The sequence below is a fragment of the Mytilus galloprovincialis genome, chromosome 12 (assembly GCF_965363235.1).
Source record: "Mytilus galloprovincialis chromosome 12, xbMytGall1.hap1.1, whole genome shotgun sequence".
Taxonomy (NCBI): domain Eukaryota; kingdom Metazoa; phylum Mollusca; class Bivalvia; order Mytilida; family Mytilidae; genus Mytilus; species Mytilus galloprovincialis.
In genome coordinates this window covers 59,275,883-59,297,215 of record NC_134849.1, presented here as the reverse complement: position 1 = coordinate 59,297,215, position 21,333 = coordinate 59,275,883, and the positions used below count along the sequence as shown (strand labels likewise).

At 32.1% G+C, this 21,333-nt stretch overlaps 1 protein-coding gene across 2 annotated transcripts; it reads right to left on the bottom strand.

Moving 5' to 3' along the window:
- Nucleotides 1-15,066: 15,066 nt before the first annotated feature.
- On the bottom strand, nt 15,067-18,079 carry LOC143054404 (uncharacterized). Of its 2 annotated transcripts, none has more exons than XM_076227419.1 (2): nt 16,835-18,079; nt 15,067-16,389 (listed from the first exon to the last, which is right to left on the bottom strand). In XM_076227419.1, the coding sequence occupies exon 2, from the start codon at nt 16,335-16,337 to the stop codon at nt 15,129-15,131; it is 1,209 nt and encodes a 402-aa protein (XP_076083534.1). In that variant the 5' UTR covers nt 16,338-16,389; nt 16,835-18,079; the 3' UTR covers nt 15,067-15,128. The 2 variants fall into 2 exon arrangements, with proteins under 2 accessions (XP_076083534.1, XP_076083533.1); XM_076227418.1 differs by having other exon boundaries at nt 17,836-18,078.
- Between the last annotated feature and the right edge of the window lie 3,254 nt (nt 18,080-21,333).

Sequence of the window (21,333 nt, the reverse complement as noted above, 5' to 3'; positions counted from 1 at the left end):
CAATGGACAGCAATATTGCAATATAATAACAACAAATTTGGGTTCGCATAAATTTAGGATACCAGCATGTCCTCATTTTATTCAAAATATTGATACGTAACAAAATTTCAGTAGTTTTGATACCTCCAGTTGACTTGTACAACAAAATTATTTGACCACATCCACCAAAACTAACCATATGTGCACTTTAATTTGTAAATCTATATACCCGCATAGTTAATCAGCCATAATTTTATGCCAGAATCAATGTATAATACAATCATGACAATGGACAGCAAAATTGCAATATGATAACAAAAAATTTTGGTTCGCATAAATTAAGGATACCAGCATGTCCTCATTTTATTCAAAATATTGATACGTAACAAAATTTCAGTAGTTTTGATACCTCCAGTTGACTTGTACAACAAAATTATTTGACCACATCCACCAAAACTAACCATATGTGCACTTTAATTTGTAAATCTATATACCCGCATAGTTAATCAGCCATAATTTTATGCCAGAATCAATGTATAATACAATCATGACAATGGACAGCAAAATTGCAATATAATAACAAAAAATTTTGGTTCGCATAAATTAAGGATACCAGCATGTCCTCATTTTATTCAAAATATTGATACGTAACAAAATTTCAGTAGTTTTGATACCTACAGCTGACTTGTACAACAAAATTATTTGACCGCATCCACCAAAACTGACCATATATGCACTTTAATTTGTAAATCTATATACCCGCATAGTAAATCAGCCATATTTTTTATGTCAGGATTTAATGTATAATACAATCATGACAATGGACAGCAATATTGCAATATAATAACAACACATTTTTGTTCGCATAAATTTAGAATTCCAGCATGTCCTCATTTTATTCAAAATATTGATACGTAACAAAATTTCAGTAGTTTTGATACCTCCAGTTGACTTGTACAACAAAATTATTTGACCGCATCCACCAAAACTGACCATATGTGCACTTTAATTTGTAAATCTATATACCCGCATAGTTAATCAGCCATATTTTTTATGGCAGAATCAATGTATAATACAATCATGACAATGGACAGCAATATTGCAATATAATAACAACAAATTTTTGTTCACATAAATTAAGGATACCAGCATGTCCTCATTTTATTCAAAATATTGATACGTAACAAAATTTCAGTAGTTTTGATGCCTCCAGTTGACTTGTACAACAAAATTATTTGACCGCATCCACCAAAACTGACCATATGTGCACTTTAATTTGTAAATCTATATACCCGCATAGTTAATCAGCCATATTTTTTATGCCAGAATCAATGTATAATACAATCATGACAATGGACAGCAAAATTGCAATATAATAACAAAAAATTGGTTCGCATAAATTAAGGATACCAGCATGTCCTCATTTTATTCAAAATATTGATACGTAACAAAATTTCAGTAGTTTTGATACCTACAGCTGACTTGTACAACAAAATTATTTGACCGCATCCACCAAAACTGACCATATATGCACTTTAATTTGTAAATCTATATACCCGCATAGTAAATCAGCCATATTTTTTATGTCAGGATTTAATGTATAATACAATCATGACAATGGACAGCAATATTGCAATATAACAACAACAAATTTGGGTTCGCATAAATTTAGGATACCAGCATGTCCTCATTTTATTCAAAATATTGATACGTAACAAAATTTCAGTAGTTTTGATACCTCCAGTTGACTTGTACAACAAAATTATTTGACCACATCCACCAAAACTAACCATATGTGCACTTTAATTTGTAAATCTATATACCCGCATAGTTAATCAGCCATAATTTTATGCCAGAATCAATGTATAATACAATCATGACAATGGACAGCAAAATTGCAATATGATAACAAAAAATTTTGGTTCGCATAAATTAAGGATACCAGCATGTCCTCATTTTATTCAAAATATTGATACGTAACAAAATTTCAGTAGTTTTGATACCTACAGCTGACTTGTACAACAAAATTATTTGACCGCATCCACCAAAACTGACCATATATGCACTTTAATTCGTAAATCTATATACCCGCATAGTAAATCAGCCATATTTTTTATGTCAGGATTTAATGTATAATACAATCATGACAATGGACAGCAATATTGCAATATAATAACAACACATTTTTGTTCGCATAAATTTAGAATTCCAGCATGTCCTCATATTATTCAAAATATTGATACGTAACAAAATTTCAGTAGTTTTGATACCTCCAGTTGACTTGTACAACAAAATTATTTGACCGCATCCACCAAAACTGACCATATGTGCACTTTAATTTGTAAATCTATATACCCGCATAGTTAATCAGCCATATTTTTTATGGCAGAATCAATGTATAATACAATCATGACAATGGACAGCAATATTGCAATATAATAACAACAAATTTTTGTTCACATAAATTAAGGATACCAGCATGTCCTCATTTTATTCAAAATATTGATACGTAACAAAATTTCAGTAGTTTTGATACCTACAGCTGACTTGTACAACAAAATTATTTGACCGCATCCACCAAAACTGACCATATATGCACTTTAATTTGTAAATCTATATACCCGCATAGTAAATCAGCCATATTTTTTATGTCAGGATTTAATGTATAATACAATCATGACAATGGACAGCAATATTGCAATATAATAACAACAAATTTGGGTTCGCATAAATTTAGGATACCAGCATGTCCTCATTTTATTCAAAATATTGATACGTAACAAAATTTCAGTAGTTTTGATACCTCCAGTTGACTTGTACAACAAAATTATTTGACCACATCCACCAAAACTAACCATATGTGCACTTTAATTTGTAAATCTATATACCCGCATAGTTAATCAGCCATAATTTTATGCCAGAATCAATGTATAATACAATCATGACAATGGACAGCAAAATTGCAATATGATAACAAAAAATTTTGGTTCGCATAAATTAAGGATACCAGCATGTCCTCATTTTATTCAAAATATTGATACGTAACAAAATTTCAGTAGTTTTGATACCTCCAGTTGACTTGTACAACAAAATTATTTGACCACATCCACCAAAACTAACCATATGTGCACTTTAATTTGTAAATCTATATACCCGCATAGTTAATCAGCCATAATTTTATGCCAGAATCAATGTATAATACAATCATGACAATGGACAGCAAAATTGCAATATAATAACAAAAAATTTTGGTTCGCATAAATTAAGGATACCAGCATGTCCTCATTTTATTCAAAATATTGATACGTAACAAAATTTCAGTAGTTTTGATACCTACAGCTGACTTGTACAACAAAATTATTTGACCGCATCCACCAAAACTGACCATATATGCACTTTAATTTGTAAATCTATATACCCGCATAGTAAATCAGCCATATTTTTTATGTCAGGATTTAATGTATAATACAATCATGACAATGGACAGCAATATTGCAATATAATAACAACACATTTTTGTTCGCATAAATTTAGAATTCCAGCATGTCCTCATTTTATTCAAAATATTGATACGTAACAAAATTTCAGTAGTTTTGATACCTCCAGTTGACTTGTACAACAAAATTATTTGACCGCATCCACCAAAACTGACCATATGTGCACTTTAATTTGTAAATCTATATACCCGCATAGTTAATCAGCCATATTTTTTATGGCAGAATCAATGTATAATACAATCATGACAATGGACAGCAATATTGCAATATAATAACAACAAATTTTTGTTCACATAAATTAAGGATACCAGCATGTCCTCATTTTATTCAAAATATTGATACGTAACAAAATTTCAGTAGTTTTGATGCCTCCAGTTGACTTGTACAACAAAATTATTTGACCGCATCCACCAAAACTGACCATATGTGCACTTTAATTTGTAAATCTATATACCCGCATAGTTAATCAGCCATATTTTTTATGCCAGAATCAATGTATAATACAATCATGACAATGGACAGCAAAATTGCAATATAATAACAAAAAATTGGTTCGCATAAATTAAGGATACCAGCATGTCCTCATTTTATTCAAAATATTGATACGTAACAAAATTTCAGTAGTTTTGATACCTACAGCTGACTTGTACAACAAAATTATTTGACCGCATCCACCAAAACTGACCATATATGCACTTTAATTTGTAAATCTATATACCCGCATAGTAAATCAGCCATATTTTTTATGTCAGGATTTAATGTATAATACAATCATGACAATGGACAGCAATATTGCAATATAACAACAACAAATTTGGGTTCGCATAAATTTAGGATACCAGCATGTCCTCATTTTATTCAAAATATTGATACGTAACAAAATTTCAGTAGTTTTGATACCTCCAGTTGACTTGTACAACAAAATTATTTGACCACATCCACCAAAACTAACCATATGTGCACTTTAATTTGTAAATCTATATACCCGCATAGTTAATCAGCCATAATTTTATGCCAGAATCAATGTATAATACAATCATGACAATGGACAGCAAAATTGCAATATGATAACAAAAAATTTTGGTTCGCATAAATTAAGGATACCAGCATGTCCTCATTTTATTCAAAATATTGATACGTAACAAAATTTCAGTAGTTTTGATACCTACAGCTGACTTGTACAACAAAATTATTTGACCGCATCCACCAAAACTGACCATATATGCACTTTAATTCGTAAATCTATATACCCGCATAGTAAATCAGCCATATTTTTTATGTCAGGATTTAATGTATAATACAATCATGACAATGGACAGCAATATTGCAATATAATAACAACACATTTTTGTTCGCATAAATTTAGAATTCCAGCATGTCCTCATATTATTCAAAATATTGATACGTAACAAAATTTCAGTAGTTTTGATACCTCCAGTTGACTTGTACAACAAAATTATTTGACCGCATCCACCAAAACTGACCATATGTGCACTTTAATTTGTAAATCTATATACCCGCATAGTTAATCAGCCATATTTTTTATGGCAGAATCAATGTATAATACAATCATGACAATGGACAGCAATATTGCAATATAATAACAACAAATTTTTGTTCACATAAATTAAGGATACCAGCATGTCCTCATTTTATTCAAAATATTGATACGTAACAAAATTTCAGTAGTTTTGATACCTACAGCTGACTTGTACAACAAAATTATTTGACCGCATCCACCAAAACTGACCATATATGCACTTTAATTTGTAAATCTATATACCCGCATAGTAAATCAGCCATATTTTTTATGTCAGGATTTAATGTATAATACAATCATGACAATGGACAGCAATATTGCAATATAATAACAACAAATTTGGGTTCGCATAAATTTAGGATACCAGCATGTCCTCATTTTATTCAAAATATTGATACGTAACAAAATTTCAGTAGTTTTGACACCTCCAGCTGACTTGTACAACAAAATTATTTGACCGCATCCACCAAAACTGACCATATATGCACTTTAATTTGTAAATCTATATACCCGCATAGTAAATCAGCCATATTTTTTATGTCAGGATTCAATGTATAATGCAATCATGACAATGGACAGCAAAATTGCAATATAATTACAAAAAATTTTGGTTCGCATAAATTTAGGATACCAGCATGTCCTCTTTCTATTCAAAATATTGATACGTAACAAAATTTCAGTAGTTTTGATACCTCCAGTTGACTTGTACAACAAAATTATTTGACCACATCCACCAAAACTAACCATATGTGCACTTTAATTTGTAAATCTATATACCCGCATAGTTAATCAGCCATGATTTTATGCCAGAATCAATGTATAATACAATCATGACAATGGACAGCAAAATTGCAATATAATAACAAAAAATTTTGGTTCGCATAAATTAAGGATACCAGCATGTCCTCATTTTATTCAAAATATTGATACGTAACAAAATTTCAGTAGTTTTGATACCTCCAGTTGACTTGTACAATAAAATTATTTGACCGCATCCACCAAAACTGACCATATATGCACTTTAATTTGTAAATCTATATACCCGCATAGTAAATCATCCATATTTTTATGTCAGGATTCAATGTATAATACAATCATGACAATGGACAGCAATATTGCAATATAATAACAACAAATTTTTGTTTGCATAAATTTAGAATTATAGCATGTCCTCATTTTATTCAAAATATTGATACGTAACAAAATTTCAGTAGTTTTGATACCTCCAGCTAACTTGTACAACAAAATTATTTGACCGCATCCACCAAAACTGACCATATGTTCACTTTAATTTGAAAATCTATATACTGCATAGTAAATCAGCCATATTTTTTATGTCAGGATTTAATGTATAACACAATCATGACAATGGACAGCAATATTGCAATATAATAACAAAAAATTTGGATTCGCATAAATTTAGGATACCAGCATGTCCTCATTTTATTCAAAATATTGATACGTAACAAAATTTCAGTAGTTTTGATACCTCCAGCTGACTTGTACAACAAAATTATTTGACCGCATCCACCAAAACTGACCATATGTGCACTTTAATTTGAAAATCTATATACCCGGACAGTAAATCAGTCATTTTTTTTATGTCAGGATTTAATGTATAATACAATCATGCATGACAATGGACAGCAAAAAAAAGTATACGAGGTTCTCTTCTTGGAATCTATTATGTCGGTTGATTGATTTTGTTTATAGTTAAACGTCAAGTGGCAACTATTTCATTAAAGTGCGAATTGAGTATAATTTTAGGACTTCCCATATAAATATCGGCAATGACAAATCTCTCGATAAATCTGACGAATTTGACGAGATTGTTGATAGTTTTACCACACCGTATGCTTACGGACACTGTACAATTTCTGTTTGGAATATTCTGCGGGAAATAGAATAGTAAATCCAATGCAAACAAGTTGAATATCAATGAAATATCCATGCAAGTATAAATGTATGCATAAAGTAAAATTTAGGAAGGGACAGGTAAACAACGGGGAACGAAATAACGTAGACAATGTTGCCGATATCCCGTGATATAAGAATATTGTTCCGATGCGTTGGATAACCTTTCTATCCGCCTTCTAATAAAAAAAACTCTGTGTGATCGTACAGCCATTTTTTATTTATATAAGAAAATAAAAGAGAGCATTGTATAATATCTAGTAGAGTCTAGCGAGTAAATAATAAATGATATCTGTGGAAAAACAATGCGAATGTTGTTTACATATTTTAATGAAAGCTCAGGTCTGATATGAAAACTCTTATAACGATAATCTGTCATAAGCAGACCTGTCCTCAGGTCTGGTCAATAGCAGACTTGTCCACAGGTCTGGTCAAAAGCAGACCTGTCCTCAGGTCTGGTCAGGAGCAGACCTGTCCACAGGTCTGGTCTGAGGCAGACCTGTCCTCAGGACTGGTCAAAAGCAGACTTGTCAACAGGTCTGGTATGGGGCAGACATGTCCTCAGGACTGATCAAAAGCAGACTTGTCCACAGGTCTGGTCTGGAGCAGACTTATCGATAGGTCTGCAGCAGTCCTAAAAAAGCAGACCGTAGGTCTGGTCCACCAACGACGAAGTTAACTTGCTTGACTGCTTAAAAATTCTCAAGTTAACTTAGAAAGCAGTCAACAAGTTAACTCTAAGTTAACTTTTGTCAAGGTTAGGACCGCACCCATCTGTATCTCCTTGAAACAGTACAACTGATACCGGAATACCCATTGAACCATGGACACTGGATATTGAAGAATGCGTCTTTTTGAAACTTTTGAATTAACACAATGTACTTTTGGCTATTTTTTGTGTGTTGTAGGGAATTGATGTTCACTCCATATTAAACTGATTAATTCGTAAAGATAATTTGTGTCTACCGTTAACAAATATATCTGTCTGGTGTTGAAACTCTTTCAAGTAGTTCATTTCGTATTTTGAATATTTCTCGAGATTTGTGGTAATATTTTGACATTCAACAACTGATTCTTTTTGCCCAATAATAATATATCTCTGAAGTGATGCGTGCAAAGCCGTTAAAAAAATTGTCTGCCTTTCTGATCTTAGTTAATAATATTGTCTCTTTATCTTCCTCTAAAATTTGCATCAAATGATTGTCTTTTTACGGTAAAGTTGACTTAACTTCTACATTATTGAAAGAGTCAATTGTGTTTAATGATAATGACTATTACCAAATATTGTTTGAACAAAGACAATAATTGAACTAGTGTTGTTATTTTAATTCGTAAGTCATCACATGCATGTCTTTGAGTGTCATATATAATGTAACCTCAAAATGAATATGAGCATAAACAAGACAAAAAAGAAGGATTGTTCCCGTTACATAGTTTGATACCAGGCTTTTGTATTGTTTCTGATATTATATTAATTTGACAGACTTGTCTCTTTAATTGTATTAGAATGCGATCGTAGTCGGCATTTATAATTACTATGGCTATATTTTCCACAATCAAACATGACTGAAATAAAAAAAAATGGTGAAATGCGATAACCATAAAGTGCAATACAAAGACAACGAAGTCGTACAATTTATCTTAATAAACAAAGTTCAAAAATGTAATAATCATAAACGGCTATGATTTCAAAGGAAAAATGTATTTTGAAATGATATCGGAAACGGTTAATAAAGATTTCTGTGCGTCAAGTGCAAAAGACTGGTAATAGTTTTATTATTAAAATAAATATTTAACTTTTTAATCAAGCACGCGAAAAACTTATAAAATGTTATGCCATTTGATTTTAATGTCAGACAGATAACTGTGGGTTATAAGATATGCAAATGAGTTCGAATATAATGTGTGCTATGTGAAATTCAAATGGGTTCTTATTTCTCTGATATGTCAAAACTCTGAATCTGCGACCGTATTTGATCTGAAATATACAGGTGCTTATATAAAGCCTACAGAAACAAGTTCTAAATTGATATGTTGGATATTTTCTTGACAGTTTTACGGACATCAGTGATTATTATTTTGCACTGTGGACTTCAATTTTGGTTTGTAGTTTTTCTCTTCTAATTTGTAGCGTTTTATTTGTGGGTTTTAAGTGATGTGTGTCCCCTTGATATCTTTAATCTCTTTTGTATTTGTTGTATCTACAAGCACATCCCAATCGTTTTAGAATGTTTCTTATTGAATGTATAAAGCTTTTCTCATTATTTTCATTAGGTGCATTGCAATATTCCAGAGTTTCTGTTTTTCTATGAACGACTGCATGTTGTTTATTTGAGTCCCGGTGTTGTCTGATTTTCTTTAGCTTCTGTTGAATTCCGTTTCTACAGTTGATAAAATATAGATTGAAACAAATTCCTGTTCGTTTTCTTTATTTTCAAGAGAGTGATGTCGCACACTAACCAAAAATCCTTCAATTAAAAATTCATAGCAGGTTCACCACATATACATTTTTTCAATTTAAATATAATCCAGCATGTTATATTTTATTGAATTAGATAGAATACAGAACTTTTAGTAGTTAAACGTCGAAGTTCCATTTACCTTGATACCACAATCCACACATTATTTCAATCTGATAGATTTTTCAGACATTATAATTGTGGAACGGGGGAGGGGTAGTCCTTCGTTTATGAGTTGAGCGGAACATAATAGGCAGAATGATGAACATCAATAAAGTATCAACATATTTATAAGGCAGAACATTTATATCATTTCATTTTTGGTGGATATTGGAAACTTCAACCTTTGTTTGTGTTTTGATATTGAGCGTTTTTGAATATAATGAGCACTGTCTAGCGTGATAGAGGTGTCAGTTAAATGTACTAGACTTTGTTATATGTATTCAAATAATGTTACTAGTATGCACTAATTTGAGCAAGTGACTAATAGAGTCAAAATTGATTTTTCATGTTGTAAGTTCAAACGCTCAATATCATTAAAAGTCATGTGTTTGGACATATATTTCAATCAATTGGTGACTTACTGCTTTTACAAAAATGCGAGAGGTTTAGCTATTGTCAATTTCTGTATCAGATGGTCTCTTGTGAAGATTTGTCTCATTGGCAATCATACCACATTTTCTTTTTTTTATATTGTAGAAACTTGGTTGCCTCGAGTGTGTGGATAGTGGAGGGAAGGGAGGGGTGTGTGAGTGGGTGAAGGGTTCAAACCTTAGCCGGTATAAATCAAAGATTTCAAAATTGGATTTGCATCCTCTTCGAAAGCAAAATTCTGGAGTAAGATCGCAGAAATGTCGGCAATGGGTCATTAAATGTGTCTAGGTAGGGTGACACGTCTTTCTGTGGATTGATTACTTGTCAACTTAAACGTTGAAAATACAGCTTACAATGTAGCGTGTTGGTCTAGTACAAAGCAGGGTAAATATGCATATCGCATTACCTTGTTCTCGTCCTGAATATGCATTCAATTTGCCGCTTAATGCTAAATATCAATCATCAGCATCGTCAACATGCCATGATTACTTCAAATTAAGCACGAAAATCCCATTATTCTTTATTTATGACCAATGTTATATTAACAATAAATATAGTTTGAGGAAGCAATTCCGGAAATATTCAGATAATTCTGTAATTGAATCTTGAGTCATGATATATCAGTATATGTCACAAATAACGGAGGATGGAAGGTTTCATCGGCAAAATGTGTCTTAATATATTAAACATTGACCGGGATATTGACCCAATAACATAATCATTGGCATCCATTAGAATTTGATACAGAACCCACAGTGTACTTTAAGCTATATTTTGGCAGGCGGTCGAAGGTTGTTGTCTGGTTCATTTGAAAAACAATATATCAATGGTAAAATAGGTTTAAAACAAATAACTAAATCTCATGACTGTTTTAATTTGATTCTAGTATTAATTATTAAACGCATGTAGGATGTAGTCAGGTGTAATTATAAAAATCTAGAATTTAAAATTGATACTATAAATCAGAAAAGCAATAGTTAAGGAACAATATAAACTAACATATTGATAGGTTGTTTGACCCCTTTTCGAGATATTTTATTTTAATGCAATGGCATGTAAAGTTTAACTAGGATTTTTACTTAATATTTAGCATTGGCATAATTTGGGTCTCAAATCGTAAGAAAAGAAAATCTGCTTAATTTTGTTAAATGACCTTTAAATGAGCTATTGATGTCTTTTATGGGGTAAAATACGTTACCCAATGTCGTAGGTAAAACCAACATTTGACAAAAACTCCTTAATGAAGGCAACAGTAGTATACCATTTTTAAAGTCATAAATCGATTGAGAGAAAACAAATCCGGGTTACAAACTTAAACCAAGAGAAACACATCAACTAAAAGAGGGAAACAAAGGAACAACAGAAACACCGAAGTGCAACAAAAACAAACGCCAACATACATATAAACGAACTAACTGACAACAACTGCCACACCCCCAACCACGCACAGGACACTTTTAAGAACAAATGGGGGGATGAACCTGGCTGTATGGCTAGCCAAACCTCCCACTCATATGGCAATGCTAAGATAATATCGTTAACATGACAACACTTGGTGACAAAAATACAGCACACATACACGGAAGAACACTCACAGAGAAAAGCACAAACCAATTAAATAATATATTAAGCTAATCATTGAATTGACGGAGCTACATGTATGGGTTTGAAATATTTATTAAAATGTATGTACTAGAACTCTGAAACTGTACACAGTTTTGTTAAGAGCCAGCTGAAGTCCACCTCCGGATACGGAATTATTTTGCTGTTTTGATGAGTCATTCTTCCACGTAAGTAATCACATTTATAATCTTAAGTAATATCATGTTACCTCTAAATGTACATGAACAAAAACAAAAAAACAAAAAACAAAAAAATTTCCCATCATGTAATGTGATACTAGCCTATTGTAATGTTTCTGATGTTACATTAATTTGACAGACTTGTTTTTATTATATAAGACTGCGATTACAGTCGGCACTGATAATTATAATGGCTGCTTTTTTTTTTCGTACGATCGAACAAGACTGAAATACAAATAGTGAATAATGAAGTCCTACAACTAATCATCATAAGAAGGTTCAAAAGTGTATTAATCATAGACGGCTATGATATTTGAAATGATATCGGAGATTGTTAATAAAGTTGTCCGTGTGTCAAGCGCAATAGACTTATGATATTTTTTGTTTCTTTGCTCTTTTTTACACGTTTTAGAAGAAATTCACTATAAGCATATAGAAAAGCGGCTAGAAGGACAAGTGATACTTTTAATTTAGATTCTGCAGAGGATATGCCTAAAAGATCTATTGACTATATTCTGTATATACTTTGAACAACAAAATTATTTTACATCTACCTGTGTGACGTTTACATGTTGATCAACTGATGTACGTCAAACGCGCAATTCTACGTCAGAGTTAATGTTAACCTAGCCATGTGCCTGTCAGAGTGAGGGTTCGGTACCAGTATTTAACATCATATAATCCTTTATGATGGATTTAACATACTAGGTAAATAAAATCGTATAATAAAGAAGCAGAAGTGAGATTGTTAAATTTAATATATGCCGTTTTGTGCTTCTTTGTAATACATTGGTTTGTTTTAATAGTAATTAAGATTATAACACAATATTGATTGCTGTACCCCTATTTTTGATATTTTAAATATTGTGTCTGCTTGTTTTGATCACGCATCATTGTCAATATAATGGAATTTGATGCAACTGTCATACAAGTGAGAGGTAAAACTAGCTATAATTTAACAATGATCCAGCATGTTATTAAATTAGATACAGTACAGAGTCTTTCAAGTTAAAAGTCGATGCTCTATTTACCTTGATATCATAACCCGCAAATTATTTCATTTTTTAGGGGTTTTCAGACAATAATCAAGAGGGACGAAAGATACCAAAGAGACAGTCAAACTCATAAATCTAAATCAAACTGACAACGCCATGGATAAAAATGAAAAAGACAAACAAAAAACAGCACACATGACACAACATAGTAAACTAAAGAATAAACAACACGAACCCAACCAAAAAACTAGGGTGCTCCAGAAGGGTAAGCAGATCCTGCTCAAAGCTTTCAACTGACACTTAATAATACTATAAATCGAGCTCAATAGATGTCGCACTAACTAAACCAATAGGGTACACATGATTCTAATGTCGACTAAAATAAAAGTCCAGAATACCTTTTACTGTTATACTAGTACTCGGTCAAAATATTGCATAAAAATCAACGAACTTAAATCTAGTGTCTTTTGATATCATATGTACTATGTTTATAGTCTTATAAACGTTAAATGAGTATCCTACTTCAAGTGATAAAAAATAATCTTATCTTAAGTCTGTCATTATATATTTTTATCATTGGCTATTTATACATTGTTCTGGATTTCCAATGAACTTTTATTTTTATTATTTAAATTCAATACGGTAGTTGTCTCATTGTTAATATGCCGCCTTTAGCTGGCATTTATGGTAGAAGTATCGTTTTGGAATAAAGAACGATAACTCCCTCTACACGACCCATCTGAAAAGTTTCGTCACTCTCGTTAAATCTCGTACGATTATTTTTTTCAATGCAACGCGAGCTTGACAAAACGGGACAGATTGGAATAATTTCGATGTTTAATACGACATGAATTTTTGTTTGTTTTTAAAAACAAGAATTCAGAAATTTTGGTTACTTGTGTAGCTTATCTAGATTTTATTGTACCACGGAAATTACCGAAGTTAGGACAACAACATCTGACGCCATGTTTCCTGTGCTTCAACTTTCCATTATCATTAAGATTATGTCTTTACATGTTTGTTTGTTGATGATTTGAACAACTGCCATGTTGTCAGACAAAAACAATACTTTGGTGTTTTGAATGTGTTCGCCCCATAATTCAAGTGCAAGCACAATAGGAAACATTTCCTTTGTTGCTATTTGATGGTGTTCCAGATGTTTTGGCCAAGCCATTGCAAACCATTTATAACCCATAACACCTGCAAAACCTAGAGAACCAGCTGCATCAGTATACAATGATAAACTGTCAGAAGAAAGCCATTTATCAGCATAAAAAACTGATTTTCCATTAAAATGATCAATAAAGGATTTCCAAATACCAATATCTGCTTTAGACTCTCTAGTTAGTCTAATATAATGACACGGATGAGAGACTCCTATTGTGAGGTCAATAAGTCTTCTCAGGAATGCACGGCCTGGACAAACTACGGTACAGGCAAAATTGAGGAGACCAATTAAGGATTGTAACTGCCTTAGAGTAACTTTCTTCCTCCTAGAAAATTCATGCAATTTTGCTTGAATTTTTTCAATTTTCTCTTGTGGTAGCCTACATTCCATTATATTAGAATCTACCTCTATACCGTAAATGGTTATGACAGTTGTAGGTAAGACTGTTTTTTCCTTTTTTATGGGAATACCTAGTCGATTACATAACTGAATAAAAGTTTGCAAATCTTGGTTGCATTTTTGTGATTGAGGGGGACCAACAAATAAAAAATCATCTAAAATATGTGACATGCCACCTGACCGATATTTTGACTGCATTATCCACTGTAATGCTACACTTAAAGTCTCAAAAGTTTTTGGGGCACTACTTGCACCCATTGGAAGACATTTATCATAGTAGAAAAACCCATTCCAGTTAAAACCTAAAAGATTGTAGTCAGATTTCTGTATCGGGATAATGCGAAATGCATTTTCAACATCGGTTTTAGCCATTTGACAGGATTGACCATATGATTTGACCAATTGAACCACATTATCAATAGAATCATATGAAACAGCAGAATATTCCATAGGAATACCTAAGTTAATTGAATCATCTTTTGGAAATGACAAATCATGAATTAAACGAAATTTCCCATCTGACTTTGGAACCAACCCTAGAGGTGAACAAACAAACAATGAAAATGGAGGTTCTTTAAAAGGCCCAGCAATGCGACCACTTAGACTTTCTTTTGCCAATTTAAGGTACACAGCATCTGGATTTTCTGTAGCTGATTTATGGTTTTTACATGTTTTGTTACTTGGTGTACCTTTAAAATTAAGTGAAAAACCAAAAGTGAAACCCTGTATTAACATGTTACGTAAATCCATATCATAACCCTGCAATTCCTGTCCCAGTAACTCAGCGTTTACCGGCGTTGGTATTTTGTTTCTGATTTGGCACCTGTTTGTTCTGTTGTGCATTTTGCTGGGGTTTATATTCAGAGCATTGAAATATTGCGTGTGCGCCTTTACAGAAGTGGCAGACATGCTTGTATGAGCAAGGTTTGTTGCAAGTTTGTCCTCTGTTAAACAAGATGCATGTTTTGATATTGTTTGAAGGCATGTTTTTATTGTAGTATTGTGTATTGCCTTGGTTTTGAAAACTTTTGTTTTGTCTTGCTGGTTGGGCACGAAAATTCTTGTTTTGGGTATTACTTGAATTTGCTGATTTGGTGTATAATTCATCAATCAGTTTCCCCCAAGGGAGCTTAATAGTTTCTCTTAACCTTCTAAATTTTTCATCATAAATTCTCCAAGGTTCATCTCCATATAAATCATACATCTCCCTAATATTATGACCATACTTAAGTAAATGCCTTGCTTCCTCAGGGCATTTCTCAATGTAAATATCTGAAAAAACTAAATATGCAGATGTCCACTGTTCAATGGAAAGTGGAGGTTTGTTTGACCTTGAGTTATTGTACAAAGAAAATTTCCTATTACTTACAAATAAACTGAATGGGTCCTCTACATAAGAAGACGTTAAACTATTCATATCAATGAATTCATCTGACCATATTTTCTCTTTAATTTTTTGTGAAACAGTGGCCCCCAATGGGATGCCATCTGATACTTGAATTTTAAGTGAATTTTCACTTGAATTATGTGTGTTGACTGGCGGCTCACCTGAAAAAAGTGTTTCAACCACAGTTTGAATATCAAATTCTTTAGAAGTGCTGCATGACGGGTTCAAGACTGATGTAGTTGTATCATCAGGTGCCACTGTGCATGTAGGATTTACATGTATTTGTGTTGTGCTCTCCTCAGATGCTGCTGATGTAGGATTAGGAGCTGATACTGTGCATGAAACTGGATCAATGTTAACGTTCTGTGTAGATGTTGGTATCTGAATCGTTCCATGTAGCTGATTTTGTGAAACATCTGTATCTACATGTATATCAGCCTCAATATTTACACCGCTAGATGTAGTTGGCTGATTGCTTGCATTTGTTTTGTCTGACTGTAAACGCAGGATCTCAGCTGCCAGTTTTGTGTAATCAATATTTGTTTTTTGTTTTTTGTGAGTTGGTTGATCACTTTGACGGGATTTTCCTCTTTTGGGAGGCATCTCTTGGCAGTTGTTGAGCTGATTGCAATTTTAATGACTTCAACTGATGATACTGAAACAGAATCAGATTGTTAATATATTGGTTTGTGTATAATATACACAACACAAAATTGTAATGCCAATGGCTTAAATACTGAATATAGTTTATTGTACACAGTGTGTATATGTATGTATTTATAGGTACAATGTACCAAATGTGGCTCACTTTGTAAGCTGAATAAATGTAACCGTCTGTGCAGTTTTGCTTAACCTACAATGAGGTAGAATATAAGATAGTACACAATGTGCAAATATATTAAAGGTACAATGTACCAGTACTATAAGCCCACAACTGTGTAAGCACCTAGATACAAATTACAATGTACTTACAATGTAAGTAAAGCAACTTATATACATGTATATAAATATGAACAATGTTCATAAAACATTAGAAATTGATAAAAGTACAATGTACTTTTAACTCCAAATTAAGTATTATAACAGATTAATTTACCTACATAAACAATATGATACAGTATCACTGGTTGGATGCATGAAGTATAGCAGAACGAATACTTTTAAAGTATTTGCGCATTCCAAAATGGTTAAGGTGCACTCCGTCAAAACACAAATAATTTAAATTATCCCAAAAACCACGGTGGTGCCAAAAAGAAATAGCCTTTTCAGCGTGCTCTTTGATTTTCTCTTGTAAAAGTGTGTTTACTTGTACAACTTTATCATTGTATCCTGCGTATGTTACCAATTCACTCCTACATAACAATTGTCCAATTATAACATGATTTACATTCAAACCATAGTGTAAATACATCGCAAACGCAAAAATGTCTTGAGCAACTTGGGATGCATTAGTTCTCCTATTAGCAGCATCATTTCCCCCTATCTGTATAAAAATTATGTGAGGGAGACAACTAAAAGTACATAATTGTTTTTGCTGAGCTAGTCTTGCTACTGTAAGTCCACCCTGTGCACGACAATTAATTAAAAAGTTACACTTCAACAAACGCAGATTTTCAAATCTGTCACAACTATTCATAAAGCGATTTAACCTCCTTATAAAACTGTGACCCAATAAAGTCACGTGTAAAATATTCCCAGACGAGGACTTCTCCATAATGAATACACTACTGTTTAATACCGAAGTTGTTTACGTTTGAAAGTCGGTCAAACTGTCACATGATTCTTCCACAACATAATGTCACGTGGTTCTTTCATAACAGAATGTCACGTGGTTCTTTCATAACAGAATGACTATTACATAATATCAACATGAATTGCTTTCTAATACTATGCTAAAGGTATTGTAGTACGTAACGAATATAATAAATCCTCATCTCAAGTTAATTACTATAGTTATCTTCTTATATACAGGCAGATCGTTAATGAATATTGTCAGCATCAAATGTATAGTTCATCGATCACGGAGTATTTGCGTGGGCAAATGTAGGTCAACAGTCTTGATGACTTTAAATGTATATAAACTACTAACTATTGTACTGACCTCTCGCTGAATAAATATTAATCCATAAACAAATGATATAGAATGTTATTATGTGAATGAAGTGTCACCAGAGTGTATATAAACAAACAAATAAATCAAAAATTGTCCAGAGAAATTTTTGCGAACTTTCTTGTCGCAGATAAATTTTTACGTCATAACATATCTGTTATTTGATTGGTTGGCTAAATATAAAAATTAGATAATTCTATAATCTACACTTAGTTCAAATTGACTGTTTAATTCAAATAGAAATTGTCCACATAGACATAAATGAATTTATTAAATAAATTAGATTAATTAACGATAACATATTTAGCGTAAAAGATCCGTCCAGCCATGGGAACACTGAAAAAACCTCTGCAAGCAATACCGTTTCGGATTTTTTTTAAATAATGACCATGCGGCATGCATGGTTAACTCCGGTGCACTGATTTACCAGGACTACTTATGTTCATCTCCCACATAATTCCACATATCAAGGAACAGTGACAATGACGTTGGTTATACTGTTAAATGTGATCAGGGTTATTTATGTAGCCAATGGCGAATCCAGAACTTTTCATAATTGGGGGACACGCTGACGGGACGCTCCATTCATGCTTCAGTCATTCCCTACATAATCAACAAATTTTTCCCCACGAAAAGCCCCCCCCCCCCCTGGATCCGCCTATGGTAGCCCACAGACTACATCACAACTTTAATAACAAAAGTTTAAAACAAAAAAAAATATTCAAATAATTCACAATCTTTTAATTCTATACTTCTTTTGGAAAACTCTCAACAAATCTTTTTATTGATTATGTCACAAATCAGATATTAACCTCATAAGTCCCAGGAGAAGGAAACTGTTTTGTTTTCTCTCTCTCTAAGTTTAATCATAAAGGAGACTTGAGTCTGAGTAGTACATTTAGTACTGTATATATTGTATGCTCCCATATTGTCAAACATTGGATTTTATGGGAAGATTATGATAACCCATGAGAATACCATGACTTTGATAGGTATATACAGGACATGTTACTTGGAAGTATGTGGGCTATATCCTTTAAAATTCAAGCTGCAGCAGTATATATTTTATGCATCAGTTTAAACCTGATCATAACATTTTCACTCTACCAAGTACTGTATCACTATATTACTATCAGGTTCACATTTCAACCTATTTAGCAATACACACTTATGGTTACATGTATAGAACATCAGAGTACTAAAATTGCACCTATTCAGCAAAAAAAACAAAAAAACTACAGAAATCATACAAGTTTTCTTTCACCATGTAAAGTTATATAATTATCATCTTTTTAAAATGAGCAAATTAAATTTGTTACCAGCATCCTTTTCTTCAAAAAATAATAGTTGAAGCATGGAATAATGTCAAATTATAAAATATTTTAAGAAATAAAACAAAACATCTGTTTATATTCCAGTTTTAAGGATTTGAAATTTACCATACATGTAATGATGTATGGAATTTGGGTACTGACCTCATTACAGTATCATGGATTTTTGGAGGTCATTTCAAACCCATTTTTCTATGACTCTACATGGACTCAAAATTAAATTGGTGTAACTATATTATAAATAAGGATTGTCTACAATTTAAGCAAAGAATAAACTTTTGCCTGGTACATAAAAAAAAAAGTTGGTTAAAAAAAAAACTGACAATATAGGTGCAATTTGGTTATTCTCATGTTAGCAACTTCACAACAGAACTACAAATTCATTTTCATGACCAAAAAAAAAGTACAAACCTAAAGGCAATAAAATGCTTCGCCATGCTCAACCTGATACGACCACAGATGTATATTTAGCATATAAAAAACACCAATTTTTTTTTTGTCAGTTGAAATCAAACATATTTTAATTTTGACCCTTCAAACTTCAATATGGACTAATTTGAAAACAGGTATCAGGTGAACTCAAACATTTCTATTCAGCAGAAGTCTTTAACTCCTTAGTTTCATATGATAGTTAATCCTACAAAAATATTGAAAATGTGTACATTTTATTTTTTTTTCTAGCTTCTCTCGTGTGAAAGCGGTACCTTTGTGGTCACTATTTATGTGTTGCGTCTAAATAAGAATAGTAACACTTTATAGTGACTGAACAGGTTAAACAAATACTTCTCAAGAAACAGAAAAAGAAGACAACTTGGAACAGCACAAGTCATGCCAGTATACATGTATGTATGAATAAAAACTCAGATCAGAATAGCATGGACAGTATGTTAGGTATATGTCCTTTTGAATATATAGTGAGGAAAGTTATCAATAGTTCTGCAGAGAATGCAATTTTATCAAGTGTTTTGTACATTTTCTGTTAAAATTTTCACACAATAAGTGAAACATTCAAACAGGCTAAACTAAATTTTTATTACTGAAAGTTTCAAACAAGGACAAGTGTTTTATTTACCAAGTGTTTCCGTGAGAGAAAAAAGCATGTGCAATTGTGGTAATTAAAGGGAAAGAATATCCTTTTGCAGCGCACTGGCTCATATCAATTGTGAATATATATATACATGATATACTTACCAAATATATTTTCTTTATCATGATACTCATGTCGACATTATCAAGAAGTACACATCATAGGAAAAATGCACATATTACAGATAGAATATTTAAAACACCCTATTTTGTGTGCATCTCCTGCCAAGTCAGTGTGTGTTGCATCTTTATATACTAGACCAGTAAAATCAATGTAATTAAGTTAAATTTTTAAAAGTTTGAAAAAAAAACGACCCAAATATGTTGTACCATTACCAAAAAATCAATTCTAATCTTCCTTTTGTGTATTGATCCTTCTAGTAAAATTTTATAGAGATCCATTCACTTATACTGAAGTTATTGTGCGGAAACCAAATGTCTCTTCTCGAAAACAACTGATGACATGATTAAGCATTACTCGAAAGCAAATTTTTGACATGCTTGTATTTCCCATTTCCATTCTCAATTTTATTCTGCTGTCATATAAAAACTTGAAAAGTAAGCTACATCATGTACATGTAACAAAAAAAAATATATGCAAGAAATGACATAAAACTGACTCTGAATACATGAGACTCACAAACTGAAGATGATCAGGAATACAAATATTTTTTTTTATTCTAGTCAGATTTTTTTTCACCGAAGCCTTTCAGCGCTATCAATTCAAATTATTTAGTCAAAATTTAACATTAGTATTAAGGTTTATCATAACAAATGGCAAATATGGCCATTATCACCTAAATATATACTGTGTACAGACTTATCTGTGCAGTTTGGGAAGTTTTAAATGTTTTTAGAAATATAAGAGTTAAATTTATTTTGCATATCTGAAAGATAAAATCATTTTTGGTGAAGGTCTGGATTCAGAATATTTTCTTTTTGTCCTCTGCTTGGACAGATTTTTTATTCATCAATTTGGGAATCAGGATATTTTTTTAGGAAAAATACCATAACCCCCTCCTGCCTTTTCAAGTTCAATTCTCGTTCCCTAAACATTTTCCATCTGAAATTA

Coding starts and splice junctions, on each gene's coding strand:
- LOC143054404 (XM_076227419.1), bottom strand. CDS start 16,337: ATGCCTCCCAAAAGAGGAAAATCCCGTCAAAGTGATCAACCAACTCAC.